The 20,019-nt window shown below is 37.4% G+C and overlaps 1 protein-coding gene across 1 annotated transcript; it reads left to right on the plus strand.

Annotated features, from left to right (window-relative positions):
* Positions 1-4,351: 4,351 nt before the first annotated feature.
* Positions 4,352-19,477, plus strand: LOC121064324 (prostatic acid phosphatase-like). Its single transcript, XM_040545588.1, has 11 exons — positions 4,352-4,465; positions 5,890-5,985; positions 9,202-9,288; positions 9,909-10,061; positions 11,027-11,146; positions 12,265-12,363; positions 13,984-14,079; positions 16,336-16,468; positions 17,666-17,748; positions 18,639-18,745; positions 19,228-19,477. Exons 1-11 carry the CDS (start codon positions 4,352-4,354, stop codon positions 19,382-19,384), a joined length of 1,245 nt encoding a protein of 414 aa, XP_040401522.1. The 3' UTR covers positions 19,385-19,477.
* Positions 19,478-20,019: the final 542 nt, after the last annotated feature.

Raw genomic sequence — 20,019 nt, forward strand, 5'->3', positions numbered from 1 at the left:
TAGTAAGTCTTGATGATTAGATAGTGTTAGTGGTCTAAAGACCTTTGTGTCCTAGAAATTTGCTACAAACCTTACCTCTTTCCTGCAGTGGTAGTCCAGTTGTGTGATCTGTTCCATAAAATATTGCTTGAATTCATTCATAGAATTTGTGACAAAAAAATAAAGATGGTTTACACAGTGCAGAATTTAGGTTTGTGTCTCAGGGATGGCCTGAGGCCAAAATAAACATCACCACAAAGCGGAATAACGCCACCTTCAATCTGATGTTAAAGTCATCACCTGTTAAGACACAACTACCAAGCTGCATCTTAATCTCCTCTGCATCAGCCTTGTTTCTCTTGAGTCACATGCTTTATGATGACAAAGACAAATCACGTGAAACTGCAGAAAAAGTGCTTATATTTGAAAGGAAGGGGCTTTACAATACAGCAAAACCCCAGATGAAGATTGGATCTGGAATTTGATCTCTTTTTGCCTGAACACCAGCTTCCCATTTTTTGATAATGCTTTTTAATCAGAGCAGCTGGAGGAAAAGCATTTTCATGTTCTCCTTCTCTTGTATTTTGAAGCTCCTGCAAACCAGTGTAACTCTATCAAAGACAAAGAGCTAATTGAAATCATACTGAGTGATGATCTGGAGCACCTGATGCACATAAACACAGCCACAAAATGGAGATCAGAAGGTGCTGAGGGTAATATCCATGGAAGAACAGCTGTGTAAACCTCAAGGGAAATGCATCTGGAATAACTCCATTAGCTTCTGTGTAGTTACTCTATGTCTGCATAAATATAATAGAGAATAAGCTGGCCACTGTGCAAAAAAAGATTTTTATCTCAGATTGATGTCAGTACAGCTTTGGACCCAACCAGCGAAGGCTGAATGGCCTAAGAATGACCACAGCCCCACTGCTTACAAGTCCCAACGCCAACTGCTGTCTCTTTTTTCTGATGCCATTGAAGGAAAATGATGGCTCCTGCCAGCAGCATCAAAAACATCATTCAGAGCCCTCTAGAGATCCTGTTACCATTGCAGATTTCTTTATTTGCAGGCTGTGGATGCTGTATTTTTTTCATGCTGCTGACAAGCCTTGATCCAGCTCCTCAGGGAAGGTGAAAATACCTCTAACCCAGTCTTAAAATGGGTTGAGAGAATATTGCATGCCAGCACTGCAATCATTAACAGAAAGCGTACATCTGATTAGGGCAGAATTCTTTTTGAGGTGGGTGTAATGTGTCCCTGTGACACAGGCATGGTGACATGACATGCTTTTGTTCTCCTACCGTAAAGGACCAAAGAAGTCTATGTTAAGCATTAGCCAAACAGAGGCAGTTGATACCTATCTATTTAGACTTCAAGAAAATTATTTGGAGTTGGAACTCTTTTGTTCTGGCCATAAGTTTATTGCAGCTGAGTGAATGATGCCCTCGGTGTTTTTTATTGTTTGCTCATGGTGTGCAAGCAAGAGATAAACAGGAGGACTGCAAGCCAGAGGAAACATCCTTACACTGAACTCTGCTGAGGGACAGACACAGCCCTGACCTGAGTGGAGCTGGGGAGAGAAGACATGGAAAAGACATGGAAGTGGAAATAGATATCAAGACTACAAAAGCCACAGAGTCATGACTTCAACACTGGAGGCTGGAGCAAGTATCCTACCAGGGTACACTTCACGGAGGAGGAAGGAGAGGAGGCAGGGTAGGAAGTCTTGAGTCTTCCTATACCTTCCTCCTTCTACCCCCACTAATTCCACACTGGAGCCTTCTCTTAACTTGCTTATCAGTGTATCTTCCACTGCTCCTGATCCCCCTTTGCCAGTGGAGAAGCTACATATCAGGGTACACGTCCAATCTCATACTGTGTCTAAATACCAGACAGATTTAACCCTACACTTAATAAAAGATGGTGGAGGGGGACAAACATCACATCTAGGAGAAAATTCTTTACATTGCAGTTTGGGGGTAAGGGTTACAAATTTTATCGTTTGGATGAAAGAGCTTTTAAAAACAACAGAACGAACTGTGAACCTACTTAGAAGGGCTGAAGGTTCATTAATGAAACTTGTATTCCCTAAACAATTCAGAGTCAGCAGCATAACTTAACACACTGACTTTTCAGATATCCCAGTGCATGACACACAAAGGTGTACTTTTACTTAATAATATTATGTTTAACATCATCTAATAAGTATTTCACCAACTTTACTGGTAAAATAAAGGCATATAATCCGTACCTGAGATGTTTTCCTTTGTACTTTTAATGTAGTCAGGGAGGTTCATTTATTGTCTTTATCATTATCTCCTCCTCTTCCACCTTCTCCTGTTTTAACGCTGTCTGCAGGCATACAAAAGAATCTGTTACCTTGACTTTGAAACCAGCTGTAGTTTTTACATCACTCACCACCCACAACAGAGGATTTCTGCAGGTGTGAGATAGCTGCCACGAAAGCTCCATCTCCTGAGTTTTACTCTCAGGAAGGAGGGTATGTGATGCAGCACAGTTTCATTCTCCTTCTGCAACCTTCATCAGGAACAAATTTACACCAACGTGGTGTACTTTAAAATAACTCCAACACTTTATGTGTCTCTTTCCACAGAATCAGCAGGACCAAGATCAGATTTTACCCTAATGTTTTGTCATCTCCAAAGTCAGAGTAATTTTATCTTCCTTGTTTCAGAAATCTCACAAAACGTGGGAGACAATGAGTGCTTGGAAAAGAATAAAGTTAAAACTTTCTGCTCCTATCATGTATCTGTTGTCCCCGCTAGACTTATCTACAGTATCTGAAGAACCTGAATGGAGCCCTGCAATTCCAAAAATGTTTTTTTTCTCTCTCTTTTTTTTTTTTTCTCACTGATACCAGTTTGTATAACTAAAAAAACTTGCCTTGCAAAGTACTGTATTTTAGGAGTGTCTTCAGATGTCATGTCCTCTAGAAACTGCAATGCACACAGTCAACTCAAAGAGATTTTTGAAGTTTTACAGACAGGAGAGACAGGAAACCATACAGAGTGTGGATAGCTTTAATCAGTTGACCCACATCTCCCTGAGGGCTCTTATTAAATAATAATAATAATAAAAGAATTCTCTTTCTCAACAAATGTGAGCAACTCCATATATCCATCTATTTTTGCATGAATAGGTTAGATTTGTCAGGCACAAAAGCAAAAATGACATATGAACCATCTTGCACCAAGAAAGTCTGACCTCTGAATGTTTCACAGAGGAATCTCTTCAGTTCTGACATGTGAAAGATATGGCATTGTTACTTCAGGAAAGAGAACTGATCCCTCTAGGCAATCCCATATCTAATAATTACAAGGGAAAGTTTGTTATTTGTGCTTTAAACTAGCTTGAGATTACATAACCTTTTGGGGTAGCAACAAGATTTTTTTCAGCAATACCTTTAAAATTCTTACATACAGAGACCTTTTGATCACTCAGAAATCACCCTCAATTTTTACATGTTAACAGGGCTTTTAATAACACAGTACTGTGACTGAACCTATACGCTAAGACCAAGATTGTAAGATCAATTCTGTCTCTTGCAAGACTGTCTATGAGCTAGATTTTTTTATCTAAAATGTATAGGGGAAATGACAGAGACAACTCTCGATTTATGCATGTTATAACAATGCATAAACAATGCATAAACAATAACAACTGCAGCAAGAGAAATTTGAAAATCAAAGGTTTACCTAACTGTGAAATTTTAGGCATAGTTTTAGAAAACGGTGGCACACACTTTGTCACTAGGCACATAATGGACCTACTATAGAGATGAAAAGTTCATAGACATATCTTTATTTTTTGCAGTCAGTTTAGGCTTATCCCTGCTGCCATGCAAGAAAGTCCTCTGATATTTATTTCTGCTAAAGACCACAGCCAAATCTACTGGTAACTCCAGAGATCCTTGATTACAGAACAATTGCCAGCACCGTACTCTCTCACTTTCTAATTCAAAGTTTTCAAAGAAGACTGTGTGAGCATTGTTATAGCAAGAGACAACATATCTGCAGCATTTTCACTTTTGAGAAGGCTGACTCATACCAAATCCTAGCTTAACTGATGGAAGGCCATGTACAGTTCTTTACATTCACCTGTATTGCAGGTGCCTTGCGCAGGAATTGGAGAGCTCAATAATTCTTCTTCCCATTAGACGTGGGACACAGAAATTGAGTGCTAGTGCCAAATGCACTTTTCATTTCATGGATCCACAGGCAGAGGCAAAAACACAGCCCACTTTTGGACGCCACCAAGCACCACTGACTCCTCCCCTCTAAGCCACATATCTACTGTACCACGTTCAGCCAGGGGCTCCAGGGTGCAAAATAACTGAACGCTACCCCCAGAATGAGGTCAAGGCAGCTGGTGTGTGGGATCTGGAGTCTGTGCTTCACATTCTGCCTTTTCTGCGTCTTCCTTCACCAAACCACAGCAAAAAGAAAACTGAAGTTTGTGTCCGTAGTAAGTATATGGTTCATGGATAAATGGACCTCAAACCTGTCACTTGCTGCTCTTCTTATGGTCTGGAGTGTGGGAGAGGGGGTACTTTGTGAATACTGAAGTGTGTACTGCATACTCAGAATTCACTGTTACATTGTACAAAAAGCAATCCCCATTTTTTAAATAAGATTTTATAATGTTATCTCCTTTGTGCAGTCCTGGATGGAAGTAACTGAAAGTAACCTTCTGGAATGACTAAGAGTGTTTTTTGTTTGTTTGTTTTAATTATTATTTTTACATCAATAAGAGAGAAATTGCCTATCATTATTTTTAAATTGTAAAATAGGATTTCATAACTAAATTTCAATGGCCTGCAAAAACCCCGTTCACCTTGGAAGAGTTTTGCTATTCAGCTATTTTCACTGCATTAACAAAATCCTCTTCACCATAGAAGAGTTTCTGCTATTCTACTGGTTTCACTGCATTAACAAGTAATCAAATTTAATTATGTGAAACCCAAAAAAATGTACGATGGCACTGAATATGCAACATAGAACCCATGCTGTAAAACAAATGCTATTTGCAATGATTATGACATACTGTTCTTTGCAGGAGGCCTGAATTTGGTCTGTTCTGAATATCGCACAAGCTTATAAGTCACTTGTATTTTTTTTTTCTCCTGAAGATTCAATTTTATTTTTCCCTATTTGGCCAAAGAAATAAAACAAGTAAATAAATCTGGTGGTAAAATTTTACAATTTTATAACATATATTTACAGGAATTATGCTGGGCAATGAGAGAATTCATCACAGGAATGAAAAATCTTGATGCATCTTTATAGATGTATCCTTTGTACGAAGTGAAACTCCGTAACAGGTTCAGTGTTTTCCAAGTAACAGTTTAGCCTGTATTTGGATATTAGATGACACAGTCATCACCTCTTGTGATGAAAAAGTCAACATGTGGCTTTTTAAGACTAATTTGTTTTAATACTCAAAATACTGCTCAAAGTACTGCTGAGCTGTAGTTTTGTTTTTTTTTTTTCTTCCTTTTGAACTCCCAGTTAGTCCTACGAAAATATTAATGTTCCAATATTCCTGGAAAATTATTTATATGTTTCTGTTTGTTTACTGTCTGTCACTGTTGTAGTCTGTACCTCCACAAATACATAAAACCTCTGTAAAATATATAAAATATTATAAAATTTTTATAACTTGTAAAAATTTATTTGAGCTAACTGTTTTCCAAATGCCAGGAAAAAACAGGAGTTACATTGTCTAGTAACAGGTACTGTAGTTATGTAGATCCAAGATAAGTACCATGAATATATTTAGTGACTGCTAGATAAAGTATTCTCTATCATTGCATAATCCTTGGGACTGCACTAACTATGTCCACCATAAAAAGCCCAGTAACACGAAGGGAATTCTGTCTATTTTACCAGGTGTTTCGCCACGGTGATCTTACCCCGCAGGAGTTTTTTCCAACTGACAAACACAAAGAAGTTGCAAGGCAGTATGGATATGGACAGCTTACCAAGGTGTGTTTGTTTACCAGGGCCAAAATACAGAAATATTAGAGCATGGTCTGCTGATATTTGTTTTTTAGTACTTTGTTTTAACTTGAGAAAGCCCCTATTAAGTTGGTATATGCAGATCTCTTGTAGGACAGACAAAGAACGTACTGGGAAGCTACAGCTGTGAGTAGTCACCGATTTCACTGACACCAAGTTGGCCTGTTCTGGTCCAATAGCAGCACATGTTGAGATATTTCATTGTAGACTGGGGTCTTCCAAGTGGAGACAGGTGCTGGCAGCACCACAGTTCACATGAAACTAAACACATAACTTTAACCAACTGCAGAACAAGGTGGTGGAAGCACTCACAGACCACCCTCAGTCTCTGCTGAGCAGAGATGCCTAGCTCATTACTACTAAGATCAGTTCTAGCAGAAGTATCACATAAATATCCTGTACTATCAGGCTCCAGATGAATATGGGAGCACTAGGAGATTTTAACCCTTCTTCTGCTCCACTCCCACCAGCACTATCCATTGTGTCTGTGCTTCATTCCTTCTTCCCCAAGATAAGCTGTTTGTATCAAAAAATGCACTAGTCATTTGGCCAGTATTCTAGGAACCCAGAAGCCTCACTGAAGTTGTTTAGATGTGCCAAAAGCTTGAAAGTCCCAGACAAATGGCTATTGTGCATGTATTTGCTGACTGCTCAGTGTGTGTGCCTCTGTGAGGCTGCTGTACAGTATGTTTGTTTGTCATATTATATCCAGCAAGTCCAGCACAATGCATGTTTCTCTCTCTGAGGAGAACTTGTCACTTACCAGGTCTCCAAAAAAATCAGAAGAGAACAAACAGCACACAGGGCCTCTCCTCTGCTCTGTTCTCAGGAGGCCACACCAATCTCTGATGCAAGTTCAGGCCTACTTCCTCTCACACCACCTCCCTTGAGAAAAAGGAGCAATAGCTTTGCAGCAAAGCTCATTATCGGGCAGAAAGCAACAGTGAATGTCTCAAAGGTGGTTAAGATCAGCTTCTGATACCTTAATTCGGCTATGACTCAATCATTTCACATGTACACTACACAAGTTCAGCGCTACATGCCAGCGTGCTACAGGCCATGTAAGCTCTGGAGGGGTTCAAGACCCAGGCGTCAGGATTTAACAACACACATATTAGGCAAGTTGGGGCAGAAGCCTAGGCCTAGCATATTTCCTAGGAAACCCCTATGCACAATTCCAGAAACTGAAAGAAGCGATCACATACACATATTTTGGGCCATGACTGGCATTCTGGATAAAGCCCTGAGTAACCTGGTCTGACCTTATAGCTGACTCCGCTTTGAGCAGGACGTTGGACTAGAGGCCTCCTGAGGTCTATTTCAACCTGAATTATGGACTTTGGGAAGCAATGAATAATCACTGTACTTCAGATCCCAGTGCAGAATAATGATTAAATGAGCAAAGTCAAATATATTTCAATTTAGTCCAGGAAACACCACGTACAAGTAAGATCATAAACACTGAGACCATTACAGGGACGTTGCATGTGATTCTCATGTCATGTCTTTACAAAACGATGATGTTAAGTTGGAAAATGTTCAGCAAAGAGCTACAAAAATGCTAAGGTTAGAAAACCTATTTGGCAGTGTGAGTAAAGAACTGTCATCTAGCTAGTTTAACATAGAGATTAAGTGACTTGATACCATTTTATTGTTTATTAGCTTACTGGGAGTAAGATTTGTGATTGCTAGGAATGTGTCATTCAAAAGGGTAACAAGATCCAGGGATTGAAAGCTGGGGACATAGGTCAGAATTAAGAATCAAAAGTTTTAGACTGTAGATAGCAATTAACCATTGCAATAAAACACCCAAAGGCATGAAGGACTTTTACTCAAAGTCTTCTGTTCAAGATTTTCTGTCTTCCCAAAACAGAAAACCTAGCTCATGTTGAAAGTGTAGCTTCTGCATGGAATCACTGGTGTTATTCTGTGGGATTCATATCCTGGACATATCCTCATAGCCAGCTGGTTGCTGTGCCTGCACTCCCAGTTAATGAGCGGTGAGCCAGCAAAACAACAGGAACTAGACAACTTTGTTGGGACATCTCTGTACCTGCTTTAAGTAACCCTGTCCCTCAGCTAATCTTATTAGCTTGGATAAACAACCACATAGCTTACTGTAAAACAAAATGAAAAATTGTATCTGCCAGGAAGACATATCTGATATTATCCTTATGGCCCATTCTTCCCACTCTTGTCATATGACCAGTAATTAGGCAAATAACATTTACAGTAAAACGTATTGTGAAGATAACATTAATTAATAAGCAGCTTTTAATATGACAACTCTTATCACACAGGAATAGGAGGGGCCTTTTAAGCAATCAAATCCAGTCTTTTGCCATGGCAAAAAGCCATATCATACAATCTGCGTTCATACATTTACCAAGCTCTGCTTTCAAACTAGTCAAGTATTTTTACTTCCATTGCTCTCACTGAAAGGTTGTTCTTGAACTTCACCCCAATGGTCCTTCTAATTTCCATTTCAAATATGCTCATGGCTAATTCATGTTCATTTATTTTAGTACAAATACTGTCCCTTTGCCTGATAATCTCTTTTAAATAAGGTAAACTCCCATGCCTCTCTAATCAAGGACATTACACCTTTATTTTCTTTAGTACTTACTCAGCAAGGATTCAGGCATTCTAGGGTGAAAAATGCAATCCTTTTCCTATGATGGATGCATTAGGATCACTACAGACATGCTACTTCCTAATTAAGTCCCTTTGCAGAAAGCGGCATCTACCTAAACTACAGCCATATGCACAGGGGACTGTGACTACTTGTCCATTAAGATATGAGTTTCAGCTTAACTCGTTAAGATGTGAGTTTCAGAGATGAATAGTAATGATCTCCATTTGCATGCAATATGTAGATTGAGTGCAAACAGCTTTTCTCTACTTTTTTTTCTTTTTTTTTTCCCCATGGCTAAAGAAAGTAAGTGTTAATGAGACTATGTTGACACAGTGGTCTTGTTTCAGAGTGCAAGTCAGAAAATAACTGTCAACACAGTGACTTTACTGATTTTTTTCTCCTGCTCTCTTTCCATCTCCCCTTTAGAAATGAAATATTTTAAGATCTTTCTCAAAATTATTTATTAAAGATTATTTAAATTTTGGTTTATAGGAATAGTTGCACAGCACACTTCTTGAGCTTCTTACACTCTTCTGTCACTTCTACAGCTTGGCATACAGCAACAGTATGAGCTTGGACAGTACATGCGGAGAAGATACTCTCATTTCCTGAGTGTTGTTTACAAGCAGAGTGAGGCAAGTACTGGATCTGGGAGGTAGGATGTTTTTCATGGATGCCAGAACTTCCTGAATCCATGAGAGTCTGAACCTGGTGTGCTTGGAGGTAACCCACTGAATTCAATGTGGTTTCAAAGTATCCCTGAAGCTGTGGCTCAACTTTAATTCAAGCTAATAGTTAATTGAAAACCATGCACAAGGTTTTTAAGGCTGTAAAAAGGTTCAGATGCCTCACTGCTGTATGACAGACTACCTGTGTTGGATATCTCCAATTCTACACTTCCATGTGCAGTGCAGACACAGCTTACTTTTCATTTCCAGTTGCGCAGTGCATCCCTCACATCCCAAAGCCTAGTTGGCCAAATGGAGTCAGTTTTACATTTTTCATTAGGACCCAAAGGGAACAGCTACCATGTCACAACTCTCTTGTCCACCAAAATTATATTCCAAGGCCCTATTCCAGCTTTTTTCTTTCTCCCTCCCCCATCTTTTTTCTTTACCCTACTCTAATGCCAGCTCCTCCAGTACAGTACCAATCCCCTTCTTTTTTACCAAAAGAAGAAAATTATCAGAAGAAAACCAACTCTCCCCTCCTCCCCCCCAAAAAAAAAATTAAATCTTTTCTTTTCATCCTTCAGATTTATGTGCAGAGTACTGACTGTGATCAAACGCTTATGAGTGCTCAGGCAAGTCTTGCTGGGCTATATCCACTGACACAAGGCCAGATTTGGAACCCCAGAATCCTTTGGCAGCCAATTCCAGTTCACACAGTGCCACTGTCACATGATAATGTGAGTATAAACTGGGGCATTTGCTTTCCCTTAAGCATTAGTAAAATATCCAAAATGACATGAAGGAGCAGGAAAAAGGGCAGGGTCATAACAAAGAAAGGTATATCAAGTTACAAGCATTGGGCAAAAAGGACTAATAATCTGAGTAGAAATACTGTCAAGATTTTCCACAAGAATGGAACATAACAGAGACCTGGAGTTAATGAAAAAAAATAAATAGAGAAAAAAAAAAAAGAAAGAAATAAAAAAAAAAAACATAGAGAAAAACAAAACAACACAGAACAAAACGCTTATGATTAGAGTAAAACACCTTAGAAGTAGTAACAGATTGATCCTGTACTTGGTGTTATCACAACCATGACTTTCTTCATGTGAGAAGAGGAAGCATACCTATTCTCACTAGTGCTTCACCTTTTTTTTAGGCTCCAGACAACTAAAAAGGTAAAAGAATTATTCTGTGATTCTCAATACAGTAAGAATTGTGTCACAGTATTGTTTTTCTTGCACTTTGAAAGCCAGTGCATGCACTTTGAGATTTGGCAGAAAAAGTAAAGAGAAAAGGAAAGATAACTAAGAGTTTTAAGAGCGTGAATTCATAGGGTAATATACTTATTCATCTCCCTTCCTCTACTCCTCACCTCAGAGCTGTGCAGATAGCAGCTCTGTAACATGCGTATACCTGGCCTAGAGCAGAAAGGTGGACAGATGAGTGGTGCTGGACTTCCCCATTTGTGGAAAATCTATGGTAAAAAGCTAAGAAAAAACAGGAGTGTACAATGTGAGTCCCATTATGGGAGAGGACGTTCACACGTTATGTGAGATAAATTGTGTGGGTTTACAAGTCTAGTTAACACAGTCTGTGATAGGGAAATCAGTTTAAACAGGGACGTGGAACTCTGGTTCTCACCTCGGGGTGATGAGAGCATGAAGATGGAGGATATGAAGATGTATGTCTTACTGTGCAGGCACACAGCCCTGGTGTAGAGTCAGGAGCTTCTTCTGACACTGTCACAGACGGTAGAACTCCATCAAACAGTCAAAAACACCTGGCCAGTATCAATACTGCTATCACCCTCAGCAAGCAGGTACTGCACCTCACTCACACCTAAGGGATCAAGTAAGTTTATTTAAAAAAAAAATTAAAATCATAGTCACAAATATATATGCTTTTTTCCTACTTTTTTCCCTAATATTTCTGTTTTAGCGACATTCATCTTTACTGCATATACATGTAAGATTGAGACCACATATATCCTTCCACCCCCCAAAAAAAGGTTCATCATGTATTTATTGCTAAAGTCAGGCCTGTTCATGAGCCTATGGTTATAATTCAGAAATACTTTCCTACTTTCTGAAAAGGATAGATTATGTTTTTAAAAAGACAGAAACTGCTGTGAAGCTATCCTAGGTAATTATACCATCAGGATTCTCAATTATTATTATTATTTTTCTATCTTTAAACTCTTTTAACTGTGGGACTGTGTAGATAGAGCTTTATTTCTGAAAAAAAAAAAAACACATTAGAGAAAAATGTTAATAATATCTCAGTGTAAAAATTTGTTTTAACTTTTGTTTAAAATTTAATACCAAAAAACTTCAAACAAGAATAAACTCAGCTTAGATAAATGAATTAACAAATTGTTAAATTATCCATCTCACATGTAACATTTAACCTTCAAGTACCTGGAATTAAAGAAAAATCTGAGTTATGGAAACTTAAGTTTCTTTAATTTGGCTGAACTAAATGGAGCTGTGGTAAGTCCACTCAATAGAGCTGAGTATGCACAAAGACTCCTTTTGTAGTCCAGCTGGTAATTTGTTGTAAAAAGATGATGGTATGTTTAAACAAAGACTGAACACAACAAGTAAAATCACTCCTGAGGAAGCCAAGTACAAAGAAATACATGAGGGCTTATGTTAGTCTTCTGTCAAGGGACAAATTTCAACTTGTGTAGATGAGTCCTTTACCTTTGAACTGCTGTAACTATTACTCCTCTGAACATTTAAAGATGATTTTGTAAGTAGTCATCAATATGACTCTTATGGTCCTGAAGATGAATATCCTTGAAAACAACATTCCCCAAAACTTCTGCAGCTTGTCTTAATTAGTGCAGCCAATCAGAACAACAATCCTCAAAGTGTATGTTGAATTGCAGAACAAGAAGTGCCTTGCCTAACTAATGTTTTGCAATTTTATTTTCAGTTGCTCTACTTACCTTTCTCACACTGCCCAAAATACAACGAACTTCTAAGAGAAACCTTTGCAACAAGGGATTTCCAAAGGCAGTTCAAGCAGTACAGGGTAAGGTATTTTTAGTTCTGGATATCTTCTAATTCAAATGTACAACTTCTGGCAACAATATCTAACAGGTAGGTTTTAAAAATGGCAGTTAATATGCTTCTTCCAGATATCTCATCTTCAAAGTGGGTGTATACGTCTTACCCAAAATACAATTACATTACAGAGCCAGCTGGACTGGACTATCCCCATCAACTGAAAATTGCAAGTCATAAAAAAGATGAATTGTTGACTACCTTGCAAAAAAACCTACTACACCTACCTTTTAGGAGAGCAGAGAAAACAAAAACTTAGATCAAATCAGTGTCTCACTTCAATACTTCTCTCTCTTCAGTCTCATGTTAGTAATTCCTTTGACATCTCTGTCTGTATAACTCCTTGCTAGTTCAGATTCCTCTTCCACCACAAAATTCTCACAGCTCAATTCCTCAAATCTTTATAATAGCCTCAGTGCTTTCCTCAAGTACCAGTTATCTCACACCTGAAGTCTTCATTCAGACACTCAAAGTTTATTTTAATGTCTCCCTAGCTTTCTCCACCATCAAATTCTTTGCCATGAGTACATAATCATTTGTCTACTCCATTGCAACTTTCTTCATGGATTTATTCAAAATGGCACCACCAAACTCACTTGTTTTTCTCTAATCTTTAGCCACTGAAACAGCCATCTACCTATGGCTCTGCATATATATATTACAGTCAAATGAACCATAATTCCCAGTTTTAACAAAGTTACATCATACCTCCCTTCTACTCAGTAGCAATATCAGAATAAAAGTGTTTATCGCACTTCCTTTGAACCCTTTTTGGATTTCTGCCAGACTTCCTCATACATCTGCATCTCCTCTACCCACTTCTGAACATTCCCACCAAGCAAAAACTATGCATGTACTTCAACCATGAACTCAGATCACCAGCCTCTTCTAGATGAATAGGCCAAATTCTCTTTTCAGCCTAAAAGAGAATCTTGATGTTTTTCCAAGAAAAACTAGTAGTATACAGCAGATATAAATTATAAATCAGTTTCTTTAAGCTTTCTTGGTGTATGTGTCCTGTCCCATTACCCAATATCGTAATTTCCCCAATATCAGTATGTGATACTATGTCTTATAGTTTGGTAAGACCAGGATGTGGCTAAAAATAAGATCAGGATGTGGACTGAAATAGTAGATTGGGTTGTAATTAAGGAAAACCCAAGGTAGGAATGGAGAAGCCATGTGCTTGGCAACACAAATGCAAGATATACACATGAAGTATGTATCAGAGAACGAAAACATTTGGAAGAAGGACCAGAAATGAGAACTTGTAACTGGAATGTAGAAGCAGAAGGGAAGGTGCAACTCAAAACTTGGATGAAAGCAAGGTTTCACAAGATCGCTATGAATTTTCGTACAAGCATTCGTTTTATGTCTGCCAGGTTATAATCATGAAGAAAGGAAAAGGATCCAGTGGAATAGGTAGTAACTGTCTGCCTGTGAGTACCACTAGACAATGGTATGGTGCATAGGCACTAAATGCAAAGACTATCTTGTTTCTAAAAATTGATATGTGCTAGTACGAAGTGTGTAGAAAAAATGTAGAAAGTCCCTGTGTGCAACATAAAATTTGCTTTTTTTATTTCAGCCATTTCTCAAATTTTTAGCCTCTCACACTGGATACCCACTGAAGAAGTTGAACACTGAAAGAATTTGGAAGCTCTCTGACATTTTACAATATGAGGTAAATAATACAAAAATTATCAAGGTCCAACAGAAATACTTGCACTTTCTTAAAACCAGTTTCAGCTTTTACTTCTACTGTTTGAAAGACATCAAAAGAAGGTAAGTCTGTACTTTCATTTTTTTTTCTGAACCACAGTCTATTTTCAGCCTCTTACTCAGAAACCCTCACTCAAAATCAAACTCGCAACTGAAAATCCTCTAAAAACACTATGATTGTGTGAAGCTGCTGTGGGTCATCCACCACTATAAGGAACACAGACCAATTGCCTACCAAATGCAACATCTTGTCAGTGACTGCATGTGGACTATTTGGCAAAAGCATATCTTCAGATAAAATTGTCTTCTTACTCCTCCAAACCCCATCATAGAGACATGCAGGAGTAAAATGTGTTGTTGAAAAAGAAACATAGGAATCCCTCCACAAAGATTTTACACAAATTGCATAAGAAAGAGAAGTCATTATTTGCATATGGACAGTGGTGGTCACAGTATTTTCAGGAATTAAACAGCCATTGGAATAGTACAAAAGGTTATTTGTGCAAGTTTGGGAGCTTGTTCTTAGCAAAGGCACCCGGCACATCACAAAGAAGCATGAATTTTAGTACAAAAGGGGTACATGGTGCCCAACTGTCATAGGTGTATAGGCCCAACAGTTTGGTATCTCTGACTGGGATCTGAAAAAATCCTGACTACTTTTAATTTAGCAACAAATCCCACTACATGCCGTATCCAAGTCTAGACTTAACTCAGATGAAGCAAGTGAAAATTTCAGGGTCTTGTGTCAAAAATGTCTTTGGTATTGTTGCAGGCAGCACTTGCTAAAAATTGCTTAACAGCATAATTATTTTTAAATTCAAGTATTAATAATAACTTGTTCATTAATACTGGGATAGCCCTGGAAAACTGAAACAGTTTTAAGATGTATTTCACACCCAACATGTAGCACTTGGGTGTGATGCTGATGTGTTTACCTTCTGTCCTGCAGTTTCTGAGTAGGTCCAGCTTTGATCAATGAAGTCTTGACTGCAGTGCTAGCCAGAGCCTTGAGCTAGGTGAAGTGTTAAAATTTTGGTGTACCTCACTGTAATTTCAGCTAGGTTGTCTTTCCATATTGCTCAAATTCAGGACATCTCAGGACCACAACTTTTTGATTCAATCGTTATACTGATAAACCTGTGTGACCCGAGAAATGTGAAAAACTGGCAGCTCTCATCAGGGAGCTAGCTAAATACTGGAAGACAAAACCAGTTATTTGGGTCATTCTTTCCAGTATTAGATTTGTTGAACTTTGGTCTTTCATACTACTCAATGAAGACTTTGGATGTATAAATTAAGATGTCTGCCACAAAAATCACTTTTACCTTTTCAAGTGTAGCACTTGAAAGAGAGCTTTCTTAGTTTTTAAAACAGAATTTATGAAACTGCATTAGCATGCATCTCTGTATTTGTTATTATTGGCTGTAATCTGACTTTCGGGTAGCTTGGAAACTGAGGTGCTTGCTTGCCTACAGCACTGTCTTAAATAGCATGTAACTAGGCAATTCTTTTCTCAAGACACAAATCTCACTTGTTAAAAGAAAAAGTGACCTGAGCTGGTTTAACCTAACATGTTGTTGTTCTGTTTCACTTACCTAAACAAATCCTGTCTTTAAGTAGCTGGCATTTGCCTTTAGAACTCCACCTGGTGAGCTCAGCCCAACAACTCACACTCATAGAGATTACATTGAAATACAGAAAGGATACCAACTTTATTTAAACTGGAATTCAGAGCAGTGCAAACCAGGAGTTCTGGAATATATTTCCTTCTCACAGAAGCCAGCCTTAACTTATCTTGGGCAGCTTCCCAAAAGAAAAATCAGTCCATTATACTTTACCTTCTATATAGGATTTGTTTCAGTAAATATCTCAGGATGTATTCCAGCAGATGGCTGAAGAAGAGTCACAACATGAATTTTTTGCAACTGACAACTGCATTTGAAATTGTCATAAATAATGCCATTTGCTTTTTACGTAATAATTTTGAGCATATTTCCTCTTCTTGTTGAACACTGCCTTTCAAATTTATTTTAAACAGTGATGCTATAAATTAGAATTCCACAGCTGTCTAAATGCAAAATATAGTCATTATGAAGAAAAAGATTTATTTGAGCAAAACATTCAGAATTTGTTCTGACTAGTATTTTGTGCCAAAAGAACTAACAATTAGCAGTAGGAACTAACAAGAAAATCATCATGTTTTCTTTCTTCACTGTAGGATATTAACAATTACACTTTACCTGTTTGGGCTACTCGTGGCGTCAGGACCAAGCTGATAAAGCTCTCAGAATTGTTATTACAGGCAGAATTCGGGTTCCACAAACAAATACAAAAGTCACGTTTGCAGGGAGGTAAGCCAAATTCTTACCCCATTTAAAATCAGGAGTAGAATGGGAAAGAAGTAAGCGTGTGTAATAACCATGGACATGACAGATGCCGTGATTTGGATATTGGTGATCAGCACTGAGAGATTTTGACTAATGGGACAAGAGATGTTGAGGATATGAATCACAAATATACTAATTCAACATTATAAAGCAGCTAGCATTTTGATTACGTTGCATAAGAAACCCAAAGTAATATACAGATTATTGCTGAAATTAATCAACTCTGAAATTTACATAAGCCACCATGCTTAACTTACAAAATATTATTTGTAATAATCTCTAGGATGGTAACTTTGTTTCCTAAGAGTTTTCATTTTCCATTGCTGAGAGTACTAAAATGAGTATTCTAAGCTTTATTATTCTGCCCAACAAATTTTAACTGAAATTTTAAGATAGCTTATACCTTTTTAATCCACTGGATTCGTCCACTGTCAACCCTTTGACCTGATTTTCACTTTACATGGCCACTGTACGGTTAGGTTCTGTGAGCTACAAGGACAAATCACATATATATATTAATTTGTTTGCCTTCTTGGAGCTCTAACATACAAAACTAAGAATGAAACTCAAACCTCTGGTTTACTACCAATTGTTATTAAAATTTGTTTCAGTAGCTGAAGAAAACAGGTATGTTTAATTCTATTAGCATATACAGTTCTCATTTTAGGACTTCAATTCCTGGAAGATTTCAATCTTATGTTAACATATTAGCACTGACATTGATTTAATTCATACAGTTTACCATTGACAATTTTTCAGAAGTTAACAAAATACAATCATGTAATTTAAGAAGGCCAAGAGCCCAATGAATTTGCTCTTTGGAAATCGGGAAGTCAACAGTTACACACAACAGAGGGTAGTATTCATTACAGTGATCTTCTTGAACTGTTCTGGTGGCACAGAGCAGCTCTGAACAGACAGTTTAAAGCTCTCGAGGCTATTAGGGATCCTGGAAATATTTTACATGGACTCAGAATCAGGCCAACTGTTCATGTGAAAATTAATATCAGACTTATCAGGCCACTGTGTACAAATTATCCATAAGAGCAATAGAATAAATCTGGTGCATTTAAAGACAGATAGTATTAAAATAGTAACAATAAGGATGTTAACAAAAGTGTCTCTTTCAGTCATTGTCATTGCTTCCCCATTTTCTTTCAGGTATTCTTTTAAAAACTATTCTAAAGCATATCTCAGATGCTAGAAGGCCTTCACATCAACAAAAAATGGTTATGTATTCTGCGGTGAGTCCTCGCTGTTTCTTTTATGTTACCTTTCTGCAGTTTTTAAATGCAGTGAAAGCATTTCATTTCCTTTATGAAATACAGATACAAGCATTTTTATTTGGTTAACCTTAAGTATCATTGGATTATTCCCACTCTTTAATGAATAGAGACTACTTTGAAACCTGAAGCATTCCATTTTCTACCTGATGGCATTGTATATTTCATTGTAGTAGTGTTTTGATTGAGCAGAGAACTGAAAAGACCTCTGTTTTATTGAAACTGTATCACGAAGATAATTTAGAAACAAAATTCCTCCTTCCTGCACATTTTTCAGATGCAAAAGTTAAAAAAAAAAAAGGGGGGGGGGGGAGAACATAAAAATGAAGCTAATGTAAGTTATTTTAGAAGGTATAATGAAAGCAGTCACTCAATTGTGACCTTATATTTTTGTTTAGAATGAGCAGACACTCTCAAACGGAAAGGAAATTCTTAGACTGCTCTGTGTAAAAAGCTCCTATTGCTAAATTGCAATTTGATAATGAAGTATAAGACATATATCAGCAAAAGAGCTTTCTCTTCAGATCTCAGTTGTTTACCTACCATGGAAAACCACCAGTTCTTATTCAAATAAGTTTTCACATATCCTACTAACTTTGATAAGAACTGCAAGTCCTTAATACATCTTAAATATTTAAATATGTATATCCTCTATACATGCAGCATTTCAGTTTGTACAGCCATAAAAGAACAGTACTTGCTCAACACTGCAGAGGGCAGAGGGAAAAAATTAATGAAGATCACATAAGTAATGTTAAATGTATAGATAATATATTGGACATACTGTTAAATAATAGATGCACGCAATGATTTTCAATATACCTTTAATTAAACGTTTCTTCTATTTACAGCATGCAGCCACCATTGTTGCCTTACAGATGGCACTCAATGTTTTCAATGGGAAATTGCCTCCTTACAGCGCCTGCCATTTTTTTGAACTTTACCAAGAAAAAAATGGGCAAGTATCTGTAAGCTGTACTTCTAACATTTTTTTTTTTTCCTAAAAGCAGTTTACTAATATGCCAGACTAATTAAACTGGATACACAAGGTTCACTACACAGAAAAAGATCACAGATTGATTTTAATTATTATAATTGGACTCCTTTGAGGAGTTATTGACAGCAGCAGAACCACATCATTGCAGTCTGAAACCTCACTATCTATTGTTTCATTACAGTTGAGATATTTTAATCTACCCTCTTTATCTATTTAATTCCTTAACTCTTTACCAATAAGACAATCTACATGCAAATTGGTATTGACCATCTGTTGTTTAAAAAGATACTGTCCAATTAATAATGATACGTATTATTAGCAAGACAAAAAACAAACAAACAAAAAAAACCCCTACATCTCAAAATATAATCCCTACTTTATAACACGGAAAATCTGTTGTGCACACCTAACTTTATTTTGACCCTTCTGTATTTTTTAAACAGGCAATACACCATAGAAATGTATTATCGGAATAATTCTTTGAGAGATCCCCACCCCCTCACTCTCCCTGGCTGCAAATTTCACTGTCCACTAGAAAGATTTACTCATTTGGTTTCCCCAGTCCTCACACAACATTGGACAAGAGAATGTAGGATATAGAACATAAAAAGGTAAGTTAAGTGCTTTGGGCACATGTACCCAAAACTAAAGCCAAGATTACATCTTCTGCCAAGAGCTCATTTGAAGTTACAGTCTTTTTCATAAGCGTCTGGTCTGAAAAGAAAAAAAAATCAGATCCCAGTAAGAAAGAATTGTATCCATAGCCATAGTTGTTGCTCTATTGGTAGATTTATCTATCCCCACCCAACTTTCTGCTGAAATGGAATCAAGGCTGATTATACTTTAGGATACTGTTTTTCATGGTGTCTTTTTTTTTCTTTAATTTTTGTGCAGTCAAAAAGACCTTCAGTTACTGAGTAAACATATACAAATGTGGTAACTGTGTTAATTCACCTCATCTTTTCTAACTGTAGAGTATGTGTCCAAGCTGATTACCATCACCATGCATTCTCTTGATTTTAGGAGTCATTCAGAGATCAAAGCAGATGAATATGGAATAGTATATCGAACTGGTGCTTACCAGAGTATCAAACATACATAGACAAACATGGGAAGTACTAATTCGTTCCCTAGTAGGTTGTCTATATCTCCATATTAGAATTTCTAGCTTTCCATTTTGACCACTGATTATATTTACATTTGCAGAAAGAAGGAGCAGGAAGGCAAAAATGTCT

The sequence above is a fragment of the Cygnus olor genome, chromosome 2 (genome assembly GCF_009769625.2).
Source record: "Cygnus olor isolate bCygOlo1 chromosome 2, bCygOlo1.pri.v2, whole genome shotgun sequence".
NCBI lineage: Eukaryota > Metazoa > Chordata > Aves > Anseriformes > Anatidae > Cygnus > Cygnus olor.